Raw genomic sequence first — 23,526 nt, forward strand, 5'->3', positions numbered from 1 at the left:
AGAGCTTTCTTCCCTCCTCTCGGAGTTGAACTCCAACACCTGATGTGAAAGGACTGCGATCTTACTCACATCATTTGTAATTCAGGATCCACATGAGGTTATGAAATGGCTTTAAATAATGAGGCAGGCTGAATTTTATTCCTATATCGGTAATGTATTGGTTGTCAGTCCAATTTTAAAAGTTACGTTGCATATTGATCCCAGTCAATTGCAGTGCGCAGAGAGAAAAGGAGGGCGAAGGCTTTGACTCGTGGCTCGATCTCAGGTTCCATGTCTTTCAGGAGCTGTATACACAGACAAAGCAGAGCCCACATGTGCTGTGCTGGCAACAAGGTTTGCAAGGTGGAGTGATGTGAAGATAATGTTTCAGATTGTAGCTCTGTGATACCCTTTTACATTCCTAATCACAAAATAGCACCTCTTTCATCTTCCTGATAGCTCCCACGGGAAAAAGAGTAAGAGAGCTCCTGAGCTCTATTATGCTACTATACAGCAAGCAGTGCACATGAAAGCAAACACCCACAAACGCGGGCACTCTTTATCTCCTACCTTCACAATTACCTTCGCTTTCCTTTGTCCAAAAATTAATTCATTAATTTTGAATCAGAGAATCTTTTGACACAGAAGGTGCCGTGGTGACACAGTGGTTGGCACCGCTGCCTCATTGCGACAGGGTCCTGGGTTCAATTCCGCCCTTGGGTCACTGTCTGTGTGGGGTTTGCACGTTCTCCCCGTGTCTGTGTGGAGTTTCCTCGGGGGGTCCCGGTTTCCTCTCACAGTCCAAGGATGTGCCTGTGCGGTGGATTGGTCGTGCTAAATTGCCCCTTAATGTCCACATTCAGTTTAGAGAAGTTTTATCAGATTAATGGGGAGGTGGTAGCGCAGTCGTATTGTCACTGGACTAGTGAACCGGAGACCCAGAGTAATGCTCTGGGGACCCAGGTTCGAATCCCACCACTGCAGATGGTGAAATTTAAATTCAATAAAAATCTGGAATTAAAAGTCTAATGATGACCAAGAAACCATTGCCGATTGTTGTTAAAGTCCATCTGGTTCACTAATGCCCTTTAGAGAAGGAAATCTGCCGTCCTTACCTGGTCTGGCCTACATGTGACTCCAGACCCACAGCAATGTGGTTGACTCAAGGACAAGCACAGCCTGCGATGCCCATGTCCAATGAACAAATTTTAAAAATATACCTGGAATGGGCGGTTGTCTTATAAGCAAAGACTTATATGCACTGAAGTTTAGAAGATTGGGAGGTGACTTGTTTGAAATATTTATGACCCTGAGAGTATTGACAGGGTGGATGTGGAGAGGATGTGAGAGAATCTAGAACCGAGGGTCATTGTTTAAAAATAAGGGGTCACCCATTTAAAACGGAGAAGATGTGAATTTGTTTCTCTCATAGGGTGGCTGCTCTTTGGAACTCTCCTCCTGAAAAGGCAGTGGAGGCAGAGTCTTTGAATATTTCTAAGGCAGAGGTGGATATATTCTTGGGAAGCAAGGGGGTGATAGATCATCGGGGGGAAGGCGGGCTGCAGATTTGAAGTTACTATCAGATCAGTCATGATCTTATTAAATGGAGGGGCAGGCTCGAGGGGCCGAATGGCCTGCTGCTCCTTGATCGTATGATGGACTCCACACTGGGTTGCTGATTTTCTGTCTTCTGCTCCTATTCAATAAGCAACTCCATATGGGCCAAGGCATTGAATAAACCTGATGGGGTGTGTGGGGTAGTATGCAGGCTGGATGGGCTGAATGTACTCCTCTTTTCTGGGATGTATATTAAGGAATGAAAAGGGTGTGCTTTTCTGCGAAAGATGGACAGCTCTGCCAAGACACCCCATTACATTTCCAGGTGAAACTTTATGAGCCAATAAACATGAAAGAGTTGTACTACAGGGACCGACTTCTAAAGGCATGGCGGACTATAAAACAAAGACGTCAATAAAGTAAGCTCTAAACCTCACTTATGGAGATTCGATTAGCAGACGCATGACTCTTTAATAAAAGTGCCAAAAAGGTTTTTAAGTTCTCAATTAGACTATCTTTAAATTTGGAGAAAAGAAAACCAAGAATGTTTCACATCACTGGGGCAAAAAAAAAAATTAAATATGTGGACCTTTTGTTTATGATTCAGGTTTGCGACCTCTTTCTAAGTTCGTAGGTTATGGGGTTCAGGCCCCCTTCAAAGACAGGGGGCAAGGAAATCCAGGCAGTTTCCTCAATGTGGTACTGAGGACGTTCCGCACGATCGGAATTGCTGACTTCAGGATGAGATGTTAAACCGAGGTCCCTTTTGCTCCCTCAGGTGGGCATAACATATACAATGGTGCTATTTTGAAGGGGTACACAGATCTCCCGCAATGGCCTGACCAACATTCATCCCTCAGCCAACACCACACAAAAAAAAACCTGTCAACGTTTGTGTGCAAACTGACCGCCGTGTCTCCGACCTTCAACAGTAACCACACTTAAAACCACTTCATTAGCCGTAAGCACTCTGGGACATGATGAGGTGGTGCCAGGTGCTATATCAATGCAAGTTTTTACTATGAGGAGAATTGAAAAAAATACCGCTTTGCTTACAATACTCTCAGCAAAGTTCTGGAGATTGAAGAATTCACACTGAGCTGGGGCTGTGTTTAAGCTGTGTAGTGTTGCAGCTGTTAAACTGATCAGATTTTAGTGTCAGGTTTACGCAGTGTCGTCCCCGTCACGAATGGCCACAAGAATGATCACTTTTCCTTTCTTGTGATTATTAATTGCGAGCTGTCAGCACGGCGCCAGCCCAGTCACGGAGGGCCTAGTTGCCTCTTTCTGTGCCATAATCCTTTTGTGACACTACGACTCTCAGATATCCAGGAGGCCAGGTTATCTGCGATTCCAGACAATGCTAAGGTCCCTTATGCACCGCCACAACCCAATCTTCAAAGAGTGCATCATGGTGATGTTTCCATTTCACATGGATATTCTGAGTGAGGTTGACAATTGACTGCTGAATTTGTGCAGTGAATAGCAGCAGGATAATTTGTGCAGTGAATAGCAGCAGGATAATTTGTGCAGTGAATAGCAGCAGGATAATTTGTGCAGTGAATAGCAGCAGGATAATTTGTGCAGTGAATAGCAGCAGGATAATTTGTGCAGTGATAACAGCGGGATAATTTGTGCAGTGAATAGCAGCAGGATAATTTGTGCAGTGAATAGCAGCAGGATAATTTGTGCAGTGATAACAGCGGGATAATTTGTGCAGTGAATAGCAGCAGGATAATTTGTGCAGTGAATAACAGCGGGATAATTTGTGCAGTGAATAGCAGCAGGATAATTTGTGCAGTGAATAGCAGCAGGATAATTTGTGCAGTGAATAGCAGCAGGATAATTTGTGCAGTGAATAGCAGCAGGATAATTTGTGCGGTGAATAGCAGCAGGATAATTTGTGCGGTGAATAGCAGCAGGATAATTTGTGCAGTGAATAGCAGCAGGATAATTTGTGCAGTGAATAGCAGCAGGATAATTTGTGCAGTGAATAGCAGCAGGATAATTTGTGCAGTGAATAGCAGCAGGATAATTTGTGCAGTGAATAGCAGCAGGATAATTTGTGCAGTGATAACAGCGGGATAATTTGTGCAGTGAATAGCAGCAGGATAATTTGTGCAGTGAATAGCAGCAGGATAATTTGTGCAGTGAATAGCAGCAGGATAATTTGTGCAGTGAATAGCAGCAGGATAATTTGTGCAGTGAATAGCAGCAGGATAATTTGTGCAGTGAATAGCAGCAGGATAATTTGTGCAGTGATAACAGCGGGATAATTTGTGCAGTGAATAGCAGCAGGATAATTTGTGCAGTGAATAGCAGCAGGATAATTTGTGCAGTGATAACAGCGGGATAATTTGTGCAGTGAATAGCAGCAGGATAATTTGTGCAGTGATAACAGCGGGATAATTTGTGCAGTGATAACAGCGGGATAATTTGTGCAGTGAATAGCAGCAGGATAATTTGTGCAGTGAATAGCAGCAGGATAATTTGTGCAGTGATAACAGCGGGATAATTTGTGCAGTGAATAGCAGCAGGATAATTTTTGCAGTGATAACAGCGGGATAATTTGTGCAGTGATAACAGCGGGATAATTTGTGCAGTGAATAGCAGCAGGATAATTTGCAGTGAATAGCAGCAGGATAATTTGTGCAGTGATTGGCAGCAGGGTAATTTTTGCAGTGAATAGCAGCGGGATCATTTGTGCAGTGATAACAGCGGGATAATTTGTGCAGTGATAACAGCGGGATAATTTGTGCAGTGATTGGCAGCAGGATAATTTGTGCAGTGAATAGCAGCAGGATAATTTTTGCAGTGATAGCAGCAGGATAGTTTTTGCAGTGATAGCAGCGAGTTAGTGAGTTCAGACTACTGTGTTAGTTGTGACTTGGCGAGCAACAATCTCACCTCAGGGTCAAATGGTTGTGGCCTTAAGTCCCACTCCAGACAGATGAGCAGATGATCCTGGCTGACATACCAGTGCAGCACTGAGGGAGCGCGACATGGTCTGAGGTGTAGGGAGCAATTTAATGGAAACATTTCAAAGTGTGATTTTGGGCACGTTTGGCGAGATCGCAGCCCGTATTCAACGGCACTTACTGCCACCGATGAGCCCCCACGACCCTCTCGCCATTACTGTCTGTCTTGCCGTCTGATTCATCAGACTTGCCCTTCAGTGCCAGCCACTAACAAGAGGGAGCTGCTTTTAAACGCTCCCTCACCACTCACTCCCAGTCAACTCCCAAGCACGGCAGCGCGCAGATCTGCTCCTCGCTTTGGCGATGCCGACCTGACCAGGCTTCTCGATGCTGTCAATGCGAGACACAACATCCCTTTCCCCCCGAGGAGGTTGGAGGACCAGCAGCAGGGTCACCCATCCCGTCTGGGGGGGGGGGGGGGGGGGGGGGGGGGGGCACTGGCAGAGGCTGGCAGTGTGGGCAGCATGACCAGGAGGACCGCTGTACAATGTCGGATTCAGACCAACGACCTCCACTGAGCTGGAAGGGTAAGTTACCACCTCTCTCCTGGCATCAGTTCCACCTGCCACCCTGAAATTCCACAACCTCCACTCTCCCCCCCCCCCCCCCCCTCCCCAAATCACTGGCTGACATCTTGCACCCTCCACACATCCCATCTTCTTGCTTGTCCCTCAGAATCCCCTGGCACCCACCAGCACAACCCCTTCATATCCAGGTGCTGTGCCCACACATGCCACCTGCTATAGACCCCCCTGATCCACAATGCTCTCTCACTGTCCCCGCAGGAGAGGATAGCCCATAATAAGTGGGACAGGACCAATATGGGGGTGGGGTGGAGTGGCAGAGATTTGAGTCCTCACTCCTTTTGAGGTACGGGCCCTGGAGATGGCGGGGTTGACCGAGGAGGGAGCAGTCACAGTGAGGTTGGCCTGCGCCACAGAGGTGAGGGTCCACGGCCCCTTCACCCAGATGGCTTGTCTCAAGTGAGTTGTTCATGTCAGATAAAATGATCCTTTCCTCTCACTGATCACATGTCTGGCAGGATCTCCATCTGATGGGACCGGGCCATCCGGAGTAATTTCCCAGCCCCGCCCCCCCACCCCCCCCCCCGCCACCCAAGAGACCACCTTGGAGGAGAACGCTGAGGAGAACACCATCGAGGCATGACAGCTATCACCCCCACCGTCTACCAGCACAGAGACATACACCTCAGTGGGCAACATTAGTGATCAGGCTTCTGGGGCACAATCTGGTGAGCACCATGCAGTTGTTGATGCACATCACTTGGAGACAGGATCATAATAATAATCACTTATTGTCACAAGTAGGCTTCAGTGAAGTTACTGTGAAAAGCCCCTATTCCCGCGCCTGTTCTGGGAGGCCGGCTCGGGAATTGAACCGGTGCTGCTGCCTTGTTCTGCATTACAAGCCAGCTGTTTAGCCCACTGGGCTAAACCATCCAAGGGAGTCAGCAGTCGGGGGTCTGCCGGATCCCAGAACTCAGCTGGGTCCCAGTCAGATGCCCAGCGTCCGGACAAGGTTCTCCCAGAGCTGATGCAGATCTAGGGTGGCAACTGCAGTGGAAATCCTGGAACACGATGTCCGCCTCTTGAGTGTGGCACACAAGGCACGGCTCAGTCAAAGATGCTTTGAATGTGAGTCTTTGCAGGTAATTAAGTCTTTACAGGTCTAGACAGAGCAACTGGAGAGAGGGATAATCACAGGCCTACCAACTGTCCTGGCTTGAGACAATTCACACCTCTTTAACCTGTGATTATCCCTCTCTCCAGTCGCTCCGTCTGGACCTGTAAAGACTTAATTACCTGCAAATACTCGCATTCAAAGTATCGTATTGCATCATTGACTTTGTCTATATATATGTTTCTGGAACCCACCGCTTCATTCACCTGAGGAAGGAGCTGTGCTCCGAAAGCTAGTGATTCAAAAAAAAAAACTGTTGGACTTTAACCTGGTGTTGTAAGACTTCTTACTAATCTTGTAAGACCAAGGATGCCTGTACACTTTGGGCCATTGCTGGCTTCCCCCTCTGGGTTCTTCCTCGGCCTGATGGACGGCCGGATCTTCAGGGTGTGCGGCGGCCCCCTGCACATGGGGTGTCGACGTTGCTGCTGCCTTCTCCAGCATCTGCCTGCCTCGGCTATCACCATAACGGTGAAGGCAACCTTTGAGACCAACAACACCAGCCACATTGTTATATCTTTCAGGAATTGGAGGAGGAGAGAGAGACTGCCAATCAGTTAGAGCTTCCACCCGGGACCCTCAAATGCCCCAAGCCTCCTTCACCCTTACGTGTCCCTCCTTTTCTCAAAGTGCCATCCACCAAGCCAGTTGTGCTGGAGAACCTCACTCTACAACTGCCCCCCCCCCTCCCCCCGGCCACATCAGGAGCCTCTAGACCCCAGACCCCTGCAGGTGCCCTCCCCTGGTCCACATGCTCACCCTATGGTCGTGAGGATATCCCCAGTGCTGAAGCCCAGTCTACAAAATTATGAGGGGCATGGACAGAGTGGGTAGTCAGAAACTTTTTCCCAGGGTGGAAGAGTCAATTACTAGGGGACACAGGTTAAGGTGGGAGGAGCAACGTTTAAAGGAGATGTGCGAGGCAAGGTTTTTTTTACACATAGGGTGGTGGTGCCTAGAACCTGCTGCCAGGGAAGGATAGTGGAAGCAGGGACGATAGTGAAGTTTAAGGGACATCTTGACAAATGCATGAATAGGATGGGAATAGAGGGATACAAACACCGGATGCGTAGAAGGTTTTAGGTTAGATGGACAGCATGGTCGGCGCAGGCTTGGAGGGCCGAAGGGCCTGCTCCTGTGCTGTACTGTTCTTTGTTCTTTGTTCTTGTTCCCCGAATCAGTGCCATTCTCTGTCCAGGAGCCGCAGCTGAGCAGGCCCCTCCCACATGGCTCAATCTCACCGAAACCAAATCCTGGCATCCGCATATTCCACTGGCGTTCAAGGTGCAGTTGAACATCCTTAACTTCCAGCGTGTTTAACCCGCGGTGACGTACCAGTTACATGCAGCACTCACCACACCAGCAACAAAGGCATCAGCAATCTGTGAAAGCATTTCTTCAATACCGTAATCAGGTGGCCCATTTGGATCAAAAGTGCGCACCAGATCCCGCAGCACCTTCTTGCTTCAAACCAGATTGTCTTCTGGACTCATACGTCCCCCTGAGCCCAGTATTCCAGGACTCAGGTATCTTAGAAAAAATTGCCCTTCTTTCCAGCTACAGAAAAGGAAGGAAACAGCAACAGCAGCCTCCAGGCATTTGCAGCCACCAACAGGAGCAAGCAGCAAACACAACCTGCAAATATTTTAGTTTATTGACAGCATCAAAATACAAGAGACAATACAACAAGGACACCAATCACTTGGCACCCATAGCACACTCCCCCCCCCCCCCCCCCCCCACCCCTGCCCCTACAGTGGACCTGCAACAGTGGAAGCCGCTTGGTGAGCCATCCACCGGAAGGTCGCACCAACATGGAGCATAGCAGAGAAGGGAGAGACAGTGAAAATCACCTCCCACTCTCCAGAACTGGCAGCACCTCGTTCCAGCGACTCCCAAGCTACAGAGGCGGGGGTGGGCTGCAACCAGCTCCAAAAATATACCGGGCTTACCTGGTATCCATCCTACAAGTCCTCCCTTCCCAACAAACATAGACCAGAACAAAAGGAAAATAAGGAACACCAGAGACCCGCACGGTACCAGAATGAGAGCAGCAGATGGCTATTGAACGTAAAAAGTCACTGGTAGACCGTGAAAGTGTCTCGGTGCAACCTCTGGCCTGCGCAGTTGAGCCGGGCCACCGGCCCTCCTCTCCTGCAGTCTGGTAAGCCAACCACCGGCGTCTGTACTCCCATCACCACCCAGTCGGAGGACCAGGCCACAGGAACACAGGGGGCATTACAGGTGACCCACAGGTCCAGAGCAGAATACACAGACTGCTCGAGCAAGCCCTCCCTCGCCCTACTCCAGGTAAAAGAAACCAAACCTTCTTTCTTCCTTCCCTCCATCCAGAAAGCAGCAAGTAAGCCCAAGGGGAAGAGGCAGCAGGCAAGCAGAAAAGGCTGCAGCAAGCAGCAAACAAGCTTCATTTTCATTTCATTTCAATTTCATTTTTCAACGCTCAGCTACAGCCTCCAGGCATTTTGCAGCTAAACAGCAACAACTAACAAGGCCAATTTCTCATTAAGAATAGTCTTCAGCTGTGAAGCTTGAGGCTGCTCACAGCCAAAGGGAGTTAAAGTGACCTTCAGCACAGAATGAAGAGCAGGGTTCCGTCCTGGGAGTGTTTGCTATGACAGACAGGCGGCAGCTGTAATTGCCCCTGTTATGGGTATCCATAATATTTAAAGATGGCTGGAAGGCCTCACAGACAAAAAGCCCCTCACCCACCGCCCCGGCCCTGGAACACTTCAGTCTCTCGACCAAGCCCCCCCCCCCCACCCCGGCCCTGCGGTATAGCCCACCCCCTTCACCGCCCACCTCCCCCCAAAATGGCTACCCACCTCCTTAGCTCCCCTTAGCAGCCATTACGCCAGCTTCATGTTTTTAGAAAGTACTAAACAACAGTCACGTGATTTCTCGCTGGGGAGCCATTTAATTCCCGGGAGGCTGTTGCATTCGACGTCAATCTCGCTAATGAGATGTAAATGAGGGTTAATGATATGCCTGCCATAGTTGGGCGTGATCCAGAACTCTCCATCGGGGGTGGGCTGCAAGATTGCAAACCGATTTGCGCCACACTTATGCGAATCTCGATTTTGGCCAGCCCCACTAGTTAACCGGCACGCCCAGGCGCAACACTGTGGGTAAATCACACCCACAGTCTTTCAGCCCATCTGCCCCCTCGGGTCGATGTATAAATTCCATTATGCCGCTTCGAAGGAGATCTGCGGAGACCCTTCCCAGTATCCAGGACAACATTTATTCCTCAACCAACATCACTAAAACAGGGGATCATATTGCTGTTCATGGGAAGTTGCTGTGTGCACATTGGCTGCCACATTTCCTAAGTCACAAACGTCATTACATTTCAAAGTATTTTGTTAGCTGCAAAACTATGGGATGGCCTGAGGCCATAGAAAGTGGGAGTCCTTTGGAATGCACCACATGTGTATAAGGGAATTTGATTGGAGGTTGTCAATGAAAACTATATATATCTCTTTGCGAATATACACGCGTACAAACAAACAAGAGTCGGTTATTCGGACATTTGAGCCTGCTCTGCTATGTGATAAGATCATGGTTAATCTGATTGGGGCCTCAACTCTACATTCCTGTCTACCCAGTATATCATTGAAGCATGAATCTGTCTGCCGACCTGGCTGTCTGCCGACCTGTCTGTCTGCCGACCTGTCTGTCTGCCGACCTGTCTGTCTGCCTACCTGTCTGTCTGCCTACCTGGCTGTCTGCCGACCTGGCTGTCTGCCGACCTGGCTGTCTGCCGACCTGTCTGTCTGCCGACCTGGCTGTCTGCCGATCTGTCTGTCTGCCGACCTGGCTGTCTGCCGACCTGTCTGTCTGCCTACCTGTCTGTCTGCCGACCTGGCTGTCTGCCTACCTGTCTGTCTGCCGACCTGTCTGTCTGCCGACCTGGCTGTCTGCCGACCTGTCTGTCTGCCGACCTGGCTGTCTGCCGACCTGGCTGTCTGCCTACCTGGCTGTCTGCCGACCTGGCTGTCTGCCGACCTGGCTGTCTGCCGATCTGTCTGTCTGCCTACCTGGCTGTCTGCCTACCTGGCTGTCTGCCGACCTGGCTGTCTGCCTACCTGTCTGTCTGCCTACCTGGCTGTCTGCCGACCTGGCTGTCTGCCGATCTGTCTGTCTGCCTACCTGGCTGTCTGCCGACCTGGCTGTCTGCCGATCTGTCTGTCTGCCGACCTGGCTGTCTGCCGACCTGGCTGTCTGCCTACCTGGCTGTCTGCCGACCTGGCTGTCTGCCTACCTGGCTGTCTGCCGACCTGTCTGTCTGCCTACCTGGCTGTCTGCCGACCTGGCTGTCTGCCGACCTGGCTGTCTGCCGACCTGTCTGTCTGCCGACCTGTCTGTCTGCCGACCTGTCTGTCTGCCGACCTGTCTGTCTGCCGACCTGGCTGTCTGCCGACCTGTCTGTCTGCCGACCTGGCTGTCTGCCGACCTGTCTGTCTGCCGACCTGTCTGTCTGCCTACCTGTCTGTCTGCCTACCTGGCTGTCTGCCGACCTGGCTGTCTGCCTACCTGTCTGTCTGCCTACCTGTCTGTCTGCCTACCTGGCTGTCTGCCGACCTGGCTGTCTGCCGATCTGTCTGTCTGCCTACCTGGCTGTCTGCCTACCTGGCTGTCTGCCGACCTGTCTGTCTGCCTACCTGGCTGTCTGCCGACCTGGCTGTCTGCCGACCTGGCTGTCTGCCGATCTGTCTGTCTGCCGACCTGGCTGTCTGCCGACCTGGCTGTCTGCCTACCTGGCTGTCTGCCGACCTGGCTGTCTGCCTACCTGGCTGTCTGTCGACCTGGCTGTCTGCCGACCTGGCTGTCTGCCGACCTGTCTGTCTGCTTACCTGTCTGTCTGCTTACCTGGCTGTCTGCCGACCTGTCTGTCTGCCGACCTGGCTGTCTGCCGACCTGGCTGTCTGCCGACCTGTCTGTCTGCCTACCTGTCTGTCTGCCGACCTGGCTGTCTGCCGATCTGTCTGTTTCTCCGACCATTCGTTCGTCAAGCTATCCATCTATCCGGGTATCCGGGCATCCATCTATCTATCCCTCCCAGTTGTAAAGCACACCAATGATGTGAATCTTGTCTGGGCACTCTCTAGATCAGAATAGTCAGTATCAAATCTTGCAGAGAGTTTTTCTGGTCGCTCGGCAAGGAAGTGCATACCTTCACTTTGAAGAACAGGACTGATCCCTGATGGAGGCTGACTTATTTAACCCGGCCAGGTTGGGTTGTAACTCTCTTCCGGATTTTGGGTGGAGGAGAATGGGTAGGGGATCAGTAAAGTGTATTAGGCGATGACAGGCTAGGCTGGGAAACCCAGCTGTGTCACTGGTAATCCTGCCCTGCAGCAATTTATATCCTGTCAAGGTTCTAAAGACTGAAGCTGTAAGGGTTGAAGATTTCTCTGCGCTTACTGGTAGTGGGTTGAAGTTCTGGTCCACAAGGTGATTATATCCATGGTCAAAGAACGAATTTCGGATCACGACATCTATCCCTTGCTTGGCCGACATTCCCAATGTATTTAACCACCTGTAGAGAGAGGAAGCATAGAGAGTCAGCCTTCTCCGGGTGCACTGTGAGAAAGAGTCTCGATTGAGACACCCAGCAGACACCACAAATAAACAGCTTCACAAAATAACCCTGTTTGGATTGAACGGTGCAGTAATCCGCAGAAATACTTTCCATTTGAATTGCAAAAGAGAGTAAGTGTTTGACTTTTCTGTCGCTCTTTCCTCCATTAGAAACTTAAAGGATTACAACACCAAGCATGCCATTCGGCCCAGGCCATCTCTCCTGGCTGAAAAATATTTATCCAGCCTAATCCCACTCTTGATTTTCTTGGAGGTCAAAAATCTGACCATCCAATCTTTCCACATTCTTCATTCCTAAACAACGTTCTTGTAAATCTCCTTGAACCTCCTGAATATTGTCTCAAGCGTTATGTGCGGAAAAACTGGTGATAAGAATGGAATAGTTATCTAGATATTGGTGTTATGCTCAATTTATCATCATAGAATTTATCATACAATTTACAGTGCAGAAGGAGGCCATTCGGCCCATCGAGTCTGCACCGGCTCCTGGAAAGAGCACCCTACCCAAGGTCAACACCTCCACCCTATCCCCACAACCCAGCAACCCCACCCAACACTAAGGGCAATTTTGGACACTAAGGGCAATTTATCATGGCCAATCCACCTAACCCGCACATCTTTGGACTGTGGGAGGAAACCGGAGCATCCGGAGGAAACCCACGCACACACGGGGAGGATGTGCAGACTCCGCACAGGCAGTGACCCAAGCCGGAATCGAACCTGGGACCCTGGAGCTGTGAAGCAATTGTGCTATCCACAATGTTACCGTGCTGCCCACGAACGCTGCCCAATTAACGGGACTTAGTAAGCCGAGAGGTTGTTAGTTCAAATCCTGCCATGTTGAGTTCAATAACTCGGTCTATTGTCACAGCAAGTGACCCTAAAAGCTCTAGACTGTGATAGAAGCCAAACACGGATGCCCTTCAAGCAAGGGAGCCCACATTCGATTCCACTCCACACTATGACTGACTCATTTGCGAAAACAATTGCTATTTTGGAAAGGAAGCACACTGCCGTCTCCGCAGGGCAACTGGAATAGGGTAAGAAATGAGGCCTTGCATTGCCCTCGTTCATACTAATGAACTGAATTTATTTTTATAAATGTATTCATTAATGAACCAGATGGGTGCACACACAATCCAGAGATTCTTCTGCTCGCCATTACAGATGCTAACTTTCTAATTCCTGACATATTTCATTTAAATTCCCCAGCAGCCATGGTGGGATTTGAACCCAGGCCTTCAGGTCATTAGTCCCTGCCTCGGGATTATTAGTTCAGTAATATAGCCATGATGGTACCACACTCCCGAGAGGTTTTGATTAAAGTTAAGCAGATTTAAGCACTTCCAGGAGCTTTGTGCCTACACACAGCTTGTGCTATGCAAGGTCCCAGAATCAATTGCCCTGTCTGTGTTGAGTTAGTAGATTTCGGTTGGCTTCAGTCAGACTCTGAGGAGACTCGATAGGGTAAATCCTAGGAGGGCCCTCCCACTTGTGGGAGAGACCAGAACCGGCGGTCACAGCTCAAGATTAAAATGATGGAGATGAGGAGAAATTGTTTTTCTCTCAGAGGGTCGTTCATCTGTGAAATTCTCTTCCTCGGATAGCAGTGGGGGCTGGGTGCTTGAATTTATTCGAGGCTGATTTAGATAGACTTTTGATTGAGAAGGGAGTGAAAGGTTATGGGGAACCAACCTGGAAGTGGAGTTGAGACACAATTAGATCAGCCACGGTCGTGTCGAATGGTGGAGCAGGCCTGTAGGGTTGTATGGCCTACCCCTGCTCCGAAGCCTGAGTTCCAATGGCTTAGCAACACAGGAGCTATTGCTGCCTCTGATAATTCTGAGGTAATTAAATCGGGGCCTGTTGTGGCGTGAGGCAGAGTTAATTCACAACGGTGATTTATGAATAAAGGAATTTTATATAGATAGAGATCAACACAACTCCAACACAGCACGAGTCTCAGCCACTTCCGAGCTTACTCTAACGATCCTGGGTCTGCACCCTGGCATCCGATCGGCTCACGTTTGTGTGTTCCATTCTCGTAGATTCTGGGCGGGTCACATGGCCCGCGAAGGATCGCCCCTGAAAGGCGCCACGCTATCACAGGCTCCTAACACTGGTTGCTATTTTTATTAGACAGGGGGATTAAGAATTATAGAATAAAACCCAGGTAGGTGGAGTTAAGTTAGCCACAATCTAATTGAATGCTAGCACAGGACTGAAGTGCGGAATGGCCTCCTCCTGTCCCTTCCTTCCTGAACATTGCTGGAAAGTGTGCCTGGAATGCCGTAGTTTCATATTCTCTGCTCCTGTCCGTGAGATTCTCGGTTTGGCATAAATGGTAATACAATGAGTAAGCGATGATGTGTGAGAAGAATATCTGTGGTTTGATTTTGGACGTGACAGTGTGATTCGATTACAAACCTTGCCCTTTGATGGAGCAGAATGTCAGCTTCTAATTTTTCTCAAAGGTATTCTCACAATAGAGTCAGAAATAAAATCGTTATGAGCACAAAAATTGGCCATTCAACTAATCATGGAAAATACCCGGGGGCCACACCTAGTGCTGTCAATATCTTTAAAACCCTCACTCCCCTTTCACAACACCGGAAAACACAAGAAGCTGGATTCTTTGTTTCAGCGGCTAAGTGCCCGCTCAAACGGAGAATTCGCGGGAGGTTTTGTGACCAAAGAATCGGCGGCGATGCCTCACCAATTCTGGGACCGGTGAAGGGCGAGCAGCGGGGTTGGGTGAAACTCCCAACTCCCACGCCGAAAACAGCCGCAGAGTGGCCGCACATGAGCATGGCTGATGACCTGCAGGGGTCACGTCGCGCAACAAATCTTTCCTACAAGTGGAAACATCCTCTCCACATCCACTCTATTCAGGCTTTGCAGTATCCTGTAAGTTTCAATAAGATCCCCCCTCATCCTTCTAAACTCCAACGAGTACAGACCCAGAGTCCTCAACCATTCCTCCTATGACAAGCTCTTCATTCCAGGGATCATTCTTGTGAACCTCCTCTGGACCCTCTCCAAGGCCAGCACATCCTTCCTTAGATACGGGGCCCAAAACTGCTCCCAATACTCCCAATGGGGTCTGACCAGAGCCTTATACAGCCTCAGAAGTACATCCCTGGCCTTGTATTCTAGCCCTCTCGACATGAATGCTAACATTGCATTTGCCTTACTATCTGCTGACTGAATCTGCACGTTAACCTTAAGAGAATCTTGAACAAGGACTCCTAAGTCCTTTTGCGCTTCTGATTTCCTCAGCATTTCCCCATTTAGAAAATAGTCCATTCCTTCTTCCACATTGTATTTCATCTGCCACTTCTTTGCCCATGCTGCTAGCCTGTCCAAGTCCTTCTGCAGCCCCCCTGCTTCCTCAACGTGTCTCCTCTTTGGAGTGACCTGGCATGAGACACGGGTGAATCAAACAGCGAGGCAGTTCAAGGCCCGTTACCCACATCCCAAGTATTAATGTTTAAAATTCCTCATTAATCCCATGTAAAGGCCTGAATCTAGCCTCTCCTCTCCTTTTTTTCTCAGGCAAAGGTGAAGTTAGTTGTTTCGAGCTGCATAAATAGATCACCAAATATATTGCCCTCGGATGAAAGTTTCACTGAAGTCTGTAAATAATAATTAGCCATTTGCCATTCATTGTCCAAAGAAGTAATTTATAGGTTCAACACTTCAGTACCAGTATTCAACAAAGAACAGTCTTTTTAAAGAGGCACTTTATGACAGGAAAATTATTACTTTTTGTTTGGCGGCCAAAGCCAGAATAACTACCCCATTTTGGTGAAAATATCAGAAACCAGTGATATGTTTTCAATGCGACTTCAATGCCTGGGGGAGGGACTTCCGGTTGCGGTGATGCCTAGCTAGCCGCACGTTTCGGCGGCTCCAGCTCCGACGGACCTTCGGGCTCTTTTAAGAGCCCCAACGGGGAATTTTTCGACGACGCAACCCGGTGTGGGGCGTGTGAGAAGGGAGTCCCCCCCAAACGAACGAGGAAAAAACCTGCGGCGGCGGCTGCAGCGCGAGGAATCGTCGACCAAAGGGTCAGAAAGAGAGAAGTACAAGATGGCGGCGGAGAAAGCGCAGGCGACATGGGGGCCTGAGCAGGATGAAATTGTGAGACGGTGCTTGGAGCTGCTGAAGAGGGAGGTGCTGACCCCGATGCTACAGGCAATTGAGGGGCTCAAGGAGACACTAAAGACCCAGGAGACAGAGCTCCGCGTGGTGGAGCAGAAGGTGACAGATATTGAGGACGAGATCCTGGGCCTGGCGGTTAAGACACAGACGCACGAGGCACTTCATAAAAAGTATACTGAAAGGATCGAGGCCCTAGAAAACGGAGCGCGAAGGAAGAACCTTCGGATACTGGGTCTCCCTGAGGGTGTGGAAGGAGTGGACTGTGGAGCGTACGCAAGTACGATGCTGAGCTCACTGATGGGTGCTGAGGCCCCTACGGGCCCCTTGGAGGTGGAGTGGGCAAATCGGATTCCGGCGAGAAGACCAAAAGCGGGAGAACCACCCAGGGCGATAATCGTGCGATTTTACCGCCTTAAGGATAGAGAAGAGGTCCTGAGATGGGCTAAAAAGGTGCGGAGTAGCAGATGGGAGAATGCAGTGGTACGGGTATACCAGGATTGGAGTGCGGAGGTGGCGAGAAGGAGGGCGAGCTTCAACCGAGCCAAAGAGGTGTTGCATAAAAGGAAGGTGAAGTTCGGGATGCTGCAGCCGGCAAGACTATGGGTCACGTATCAGGAGAGACACCATTATTTCGAGACGGCGGAGGAAGCATGGACCTTCATCAAAGAAGAGAAATTGGATCGGAACTGAGGGACTGATGCTGCAGGAAATGTTATTGTTAATGTTATGGTTGAAGTTAATTGAGGAGTAAATTGAGAAGGGGGGAGACATTAGGGAAATGTGGGCGCCGGTGAGGGGGGAAAGACGGGACATAGTTGGAGAATGGGGAAGGGGAGGGGAGGGGAAAGGGAGCTGTGCCATAAGAGACGGGTCAGGTAAAGGGATGTTCCCGCGCCAGAAAGAATAAGGCGGGAAGACAGGCGCAAGGCGAATGGGAGTTCCCCACACTGGGGGGTCGAGGAGTGAGCAGGAGTAGCCGGGGTCAGTTGAAGTCAGCTGACTTACGGAAGTAATATGGGGGGAGCAATCATGCTAGAAAGAGATCTAGCGGGGGGGGACAACTGGGTTGCTGCTGCGGAAATCCAAAAGGAAATGGCTAAAGAGTGGGTGGGCGGGGATGGTGTGCGACGCTGGGGGAGCGAGCGGGAGCGCGGAGGCGGGATATGGGACTGGCCTAGAGAAGGTAATGGCTAGTCGACACGGGAGGGGGGCAGGTAGCCCCCTAGTGAGGCTGATCACGTGGAACGTGAGAGGCCTGAACGGACCGATAAAAAGGGCCCGAGTGCTCGCGCATTTGAAAGGACTAAGGGCAGACGTGGTTATGCTCCAAGAGACGCACCTAAAGGTGGCGGACCAAGTTAGGTTAAGGAAAGGATGGGTGGGACAGGTGTTCCACTCAGGACTGGACGCAAAGAATAGAGGGGTGGCCATTTTGGTGGGGAAACGGGTAGCATTTGAAGCAAAGAACATCGTAGCAGATAGCGGAGGTAGATATGTAATGGTGAGTGGCAGGCTGGAAGGAATGGAGGTCGTGTTGGTTAATGTGTATGCCCCAAACTGGGACGATGCGGGATTTATGAGACGGATGCTGGGGCGTATACCGGACCTGGAGGTAGGAAACTTGATTTTAGGAGGGGACTTTAATACGGTGCTGGACCCGGGGCTAGATAGATCCAGCTCAAGGACCGGAAGAAGGCAGGCAGCGGCCAAGGTACTTAAGGGGTTTATGGAACAAATGGGGGGAGTGGATCCATGGCGATTTCTTAGACCGAGGGCTAGGGAGTTTTCCTTCTTCTCCCATGTCCATAAAGTGTACTCCCGGATAGATTTTTTTGTTTTGGGAAGGTCGTTGATCTCTAGGGTGGAAGAAGCTGAGTACTCAGCCATAGCGGTTTTGGATCATGCCCCACATTGGGTGGACCTGGAATTAGGAGAGGAAAGGGAGCAGAGAACACTCTGGCGATTAAATGTGGGACTGATGGCGGATGAGGGAGTGTGTGCAAGAGTGCGGGGGTGTATTGAGAGATACCTGGAGGTCAATGACGACGGCGAGGTCCCTGTGGGAGTGGTATGGGATGCACTAAAAGCGGTGGTCAGAGGAGAGCTGATCTCCATTGGGGCCCACAAAAGGAAAACAGAGGCCAAGGAAAGGGAAAGATTACTGGGGGAGATTTTAAGGGTGGATAGGGAATTTGCAGAGACCCCGGAGGAGGAATTGTACAGGGAGAGGAGACGACTCCAGACGGAATTTGACCTTCTGACCACCAGAAAGGCGGAGGTACTGTGGAGGAAGGCACAGGGGAGGAGGTATGAATATGGGGAAAAGGCTAGTCGCCTGTTGGCTCATCAATCGCGAAAGAGGGCAGCAGCGAGGGAGATAGGAGGAATTAGAGACGAAAGGGGAGACACGGTGCGAAGGGCAGGAAAGATAAATGAGGTGTTCAAGACCTTCTATGAGGAACTGTATAGGTCTCAACCCCCAGAGGGAGAGGAGGGGATGCGGCAGTTCCTGGACCAATTGAGGTTCCCGAAAGTGGAGGAGCGGGGGGTGGTAGGCCTGGGGGCACCGATTGGGGTGGACGAGGTTATTAAGGGACTGGGAAGCATGCAAGCAGGGAAGGCCCCGGGACCAGACGGGTTCCCGGTGGAATATTACAGAAAATATGTGGACTTGTTGGCCCCGTTGATGGTGAGGACGTTCAATGAGGCCAGGGAAGGGGGACTCTACCCCCGACGATGTCGGAGGCGACGATATCGTTAATTTTGAAGAGGGATAAAGATCCGTTGCAGTGCGGGTCCTATAGACCCATTTCATTATTGAACGTGGACACCAAATTGTTGGCAAAGGTACTGGCATCGAGGATAGAGGACTGTGTCCCGGGGGTGGTGCACGAAGACCAGACAGGGTTCGTAAAAGGGAGACCGCTGAATGTTAACGTGCGACGACTATTAGGGGTGATAATGATGCCCCCAGTGGAAGGGGAGGCAGAGATAGTGGTGGCAATGGACGCAGAGAAGGCATTTGATAGGGTGGAGTGGGAGTATTTATGGGAAGTGTTAAGGAGGTTTGGGTTTGGGAACGGGTTTATTAGCTGGGTTAGACTTCTTTATGGGGCTCCAACGGCAAGCGTAGTTACAGGTCGACATAGATCGGAGTATTTCCGACTATATAGGGAAACAAGACAGGGATGCCCGCTGTCTCCATTGTTGTTCGCATTGGCAATTGAACCTCTGGCCATGGCGTTGAGAGACTCCAGGATATGGAGAGGGGTGATTAGAGGGGGAGAAGAACACCGAGTCTCGTTATACGCGGATGACCGATTGTTATACGTGTCGGACCCAGCGGGGGGGATGATAGAGGTTATGCAAATTTTGAGGGGGTTCGGGGATTTCTCGGGGTATAGGCTAAACATGGGGAAGAGTGAATTATTTGTGATACATCCAGGGGACCAGAGTAGAGAGATAGAAGGCTTGCCTCTAAGGAAAGTGGAAAGAAACTTCCGATACCTGGGGATTCAGATCGCTAGGAGCTGGGGAACCTTGCACAGACTTAATCTGACACGGTTGGTAGAACAAATGGAGGAGGACTTCAAGAGGTGGGACATGCAGCCTCTATCGCTGGCGGGCAGGGTGCAAGCAATTAAGATGATGGTCCTCCCGAGGTTCTTATTTGTATTTCAATGTCTCCCTATACTAATCACCAAGACCTTTTTTAATAAAATAGACAGGAGCATCACGAGCTTCGTGTGGGCAGGGAAAGTTCCGAGAGTAAGGAGGGGGTTCCTTCAGCGTAGTAGGGACAGAGGAGGATTGGCACTACCGAACTTGGGCGATTACTATTGGGCCGCCAATGTGGCAATGATACGTAAATGGATGATGGAGGGTGAGGGAGCGGCGTGGAAAAGACTGGAGAGAAAGTCCTGTAAAGGGACGAGTTTAGAGGCGCTGGTGACGGCGCCGCTACCGATCTCGCCTAAAAGGTTTACCACGAACCCGGTGGTGGCGGCAACATTGAATATCTGGGGACAGTGGAGGCGACAGAGAGGGGTGCGGGGAGCCCTGGTGGGGTCCCCAATCAGGAACAACCATAGGTTCGCCCCAGGAAGAATGGATGGAGGATTTCAGAGCTGGTACCAGTTGGGAATTAGGAGGGTGGGAGATTTATTTATAGATGGGACGTTTGCGAGCTTGGGAGCATTGGAGGAAAAGTATAAGTTGCCCCGGGGAAATTTCTTGAGATATATGCAGGTGAGGGCGTTTACTAGACAACAGGTGAGGGAATTTCCGTTGCTCCCGACACAGGGGATACAGGACAGGGTGCTTTCAGGGGTGTGGGTCGGAGAGGGCAAGGTGTCAGAGATTTACCGAGAGATGAGGGAAGAGGGGGAGGAGTCGGTGGGCGAACTAAAAGGAAAGTGGGAAGACGAACTAGGGGAGGAGATAGAGGAGGGTATGTGGGTTGATGCCCTAAGCAGGGTAAATTCCTCTTCCTCATGCGCCAGGCTTAGCCTGATTCAATTTAAGGTGCTACATAGAGCACACATAACGGGAGCAAGATTGAGCAGGTTCTTTGGAGTGGAGGACAAATGTGGGAGGTGTGGCGGGAGCCCGGCAAACCACGCACATATGTTTTGGGCGTGCCCGGCACTGGAAGGGTATTGGAAGGGAGTGACGGGAGTGATTTCGCGGGTGGTGAAGGCCCGGGTCAAACCAGGCTGGGGGTTATCTCTATTTGGAGTTGCGGAAGAGCCGGGAGTGCAGGAGGCGAAAGAGGCCGACGTTGTGGCCTTTGCGTCCCTAGTAGCCTGGCGCAGGATCCTACTCATGTGGAAGGAGGCGAAACCCCCCGGACTGGAGGCCTGGGTAAATGATATGGCAGGGTTCATTAAACTGGAGCAGATAAAGTTTGCCCTGAGAGGATCGGCCCAAGGGTTCACCAGGCGGTGGCAGCCATTTCTCGACTACCTAGGGGAACGTTAGAGGGAAGACAGATGACCAGCAGCAGCAACCCAGGGGGAAGGGGGGGGGAGGGGGGAGGGGGTTTTAGTTTAGTTTAGGTCAAAGATTTTGTTACTTGTGTATTGTTAAAAATTTCTGTATTGTTATTGTTGCGTTTGCTTTGTAAGAGGGGAAAAATTGTTTGGGAAAAAAATTTCAATAAAACATTTTTTTTTTAAAAACGCAAAAAAAAAAAATGCCTGGGAGAGAAAAAATGACACGGAAATGGGGACAGTGAGGGGGTGTGGGACTTACTTTCGGGCAGCACGGTAGCACTGTGGATAGCACAATTGCTTCACAGCCCCAGGGTCCCAGGTTCGATTCCCGGCTTGGGTCACTGTCTGTGCGGAGTCTGCACATTATCCCCGTGTGTGCGTGGGTTTCCTCCGGGTGCTCCGGTTTCCTCCCACAGTCCAAAGTTGTGCAGGTTAGGTGGATTGGCAGTGCTAAAATTGCCCTTAGTGTCCAAAATTGCCCTCGGTGTTGGGTGGGGTTACTGGGTTATGGGGATAGGGTGGAGGTGTGGACCTTGGGTAGGGTGCTCTTTCCAAGAGCCGGTGCAGAATCGATGGGCCGAATGGCCTCCTTCTGCACTGTAAATTCTATTTTCTATGGACTCGATTGCTCTTCCAATGAGCTAACACAGACTTGATGGGCTGAGTGGTCTCCTTCTGTGCGATGCTGTCCTATTCTATTTATTGTTTTATGTTGTCTATGCAAATGAGGGAAGAGAAAGAGGAGGACCACTCACCGCCACCTCCTTATAGCAAGAACGGCCATTGGGAAAATGCCTGTTAACTGTCTTTGACTCTCAGTTGGAACGATCATGCCACAAGCAATACCTGTCCAGTAGTGACTGTTTGCATAAGAGCTAACGTGGACTTTAATGTGGTCACTGTTCACCAGGGTCAGCCACAAGTAGTTCACCGATAGTGCAAATGAAACACTGCCTTATATGATCGTAATAATCACTTATGATAACAAAGCACAAAGAAAGGTACGGCACAGGAACAGGCCCTTCGGCCCTCCAAGCCTGTGCCGACCATGCTGCCTGTCTAAACTACAATCTTCTACACTTCCGGGTCCGTATCCCTCTATTCCCATCCTGTTCATGTATTTGTCAAGATGCCCCTTAAATGTCACAATGCCCCTGAGACATCACAGATGCCCCTCAAACGTCACAAGTAGGTTTCAATGAAGTTACTGTGAAAAGCCCCTAGTCGCCACATTCCGGCACCTGTTCGGGGAGGCCAGTACGGGAATTGAACCCGCGTTGCTGGCAGCGTTCTGCATTAATTACAAGCCAGCTATTTAGCCCACTGTGCTAAACCAGCCCCTTGTTGTATTGTTGTGTGAGAAGGAATTTCTTCACTCAGGGTGGTGAATCCTTGGAATTATTTACTCGAGAGGATTGTGGAAGCTCCATCATTGAGCCGATTCAAGATAGAAAGTGATAGATATTTGGATATTAATCACATTGAGGGAAGTGGGAATAGGGGGAAGAATAGCCTAAGAGGTTGATGATCAGCCATGATTCAGGGCAGCACGGTAGCACAAGTGGATAGCACTGTGGCTTCACAGCGCCAGGGTCCCAGGTTCGATTCCCCGCTGGGTCACTGTCTGTGCGGAGTCTGCACGTTCCCCCCGTGTCTGCGTGGGTTTCGTCCAGGTGCTCCGGTTTCCTCCCACAGTCCAAAGACGTGCAGGTTAGGTGGATTGGCCATGATAAATTGCCCTTAGTGACCAAAATGGTTAGGAGGGGTTATTGGGTTATGGGGATAGGGTGGAGGTGAGGGCTTAAGTGGGTCGGTGCAGACTCGATGGGCCGAATGGCCTCCTTCTGCACTGTATGTTCCATGTAACTGAATAGCAGAACAGGCTTGACAGACTGAATGGCCCACTCCTGCTCCTATTTCCCATAATCCTATATTGCTATTGAATATTTAGAAAAAATTGATAAAATATCAATTTTATCACCTGGCGTAACACGGCAATTTGACAAAGTAGTTCTGAACGATGAAAGCTCTCCACCCCGTTTTGCCTGCACCTTTCACAGCGGGCTCCCATTCAGCGCCATGATTTTCGGAATGCTTTCCATTAACTGGCGCGAGATTCGGCCACATGCTTGCACTCTCACCATACCATGTACCAACGTTGCCGGGAAGCCTCCGCTGGACTTGTCCGGACCGCCAACAATGAACATGAGCAAGAGCTCTCATCACCGCTCTGACGGCAAAGCGGGAGAAGACCTGAGAAAATTCGACCTGGTAACTTGGCGGTTCCTTCAGATAATGATGCGAATGTGGAACTTGCTGAGCGGGTCTGGTTGGGTGAAGGGCACACAGATCCATTTAAGGAGAAGCTGGATAAGTACAGGAAGGTGTAAAGGAGTAGAGTGATGGGCTGGTGAAGTTGGATGAGGTCAAGAACAAAGTTGTGCAGAGCATCAACATTGGCAAAGATCAGTTGGGCCGAGTGGCTATACAGTCTGTGCAGATTTACTTTAGACGGGGAAGAATTCTAGTTT

The 23,526-nt window shown here is 50.2% G+C and overlaps 1 protein-coding gene across 2 annotated transcripts in view; it reads right to left on the reverse strand.

The window, feature by feature from the left end:
• Positions 1-23,526, reverse strand: part of hpse2 (heparanase 2) — a 378,585-nt gene that overhangs the window by 89,312 nt on the left and 265,747 nt on the right. For both annotated transcript variants that reach the window (XM_072479598.1, XM_072479597.1), the window contains exon 9: positions 11,661-11,775. In XM_072479598.1, coding sequence (XP_072335699.1) covers positions 11,661-11,775 — 115 coding nt within the window. The remainder of the gene's footprint in view (positions 1-11,660; positions 11,776-23,526) is intronic.

Source organism: Scyliorhinus torazame, chromosome 16, assembly GCF_047496885.1.
Source record: "Scyliorhinus torazame isolate Kashiwa2021f chromosome 16, sScyTor2.1, whole genome shotgun sequence".
Lineage (NCBI taxonomy): Eukaryota > Metazoa > Chordata > Chondrichthyes > Carcharhiniformes > Scyliorhinidae > Scyliorhinus > Scyliorhinus torazame.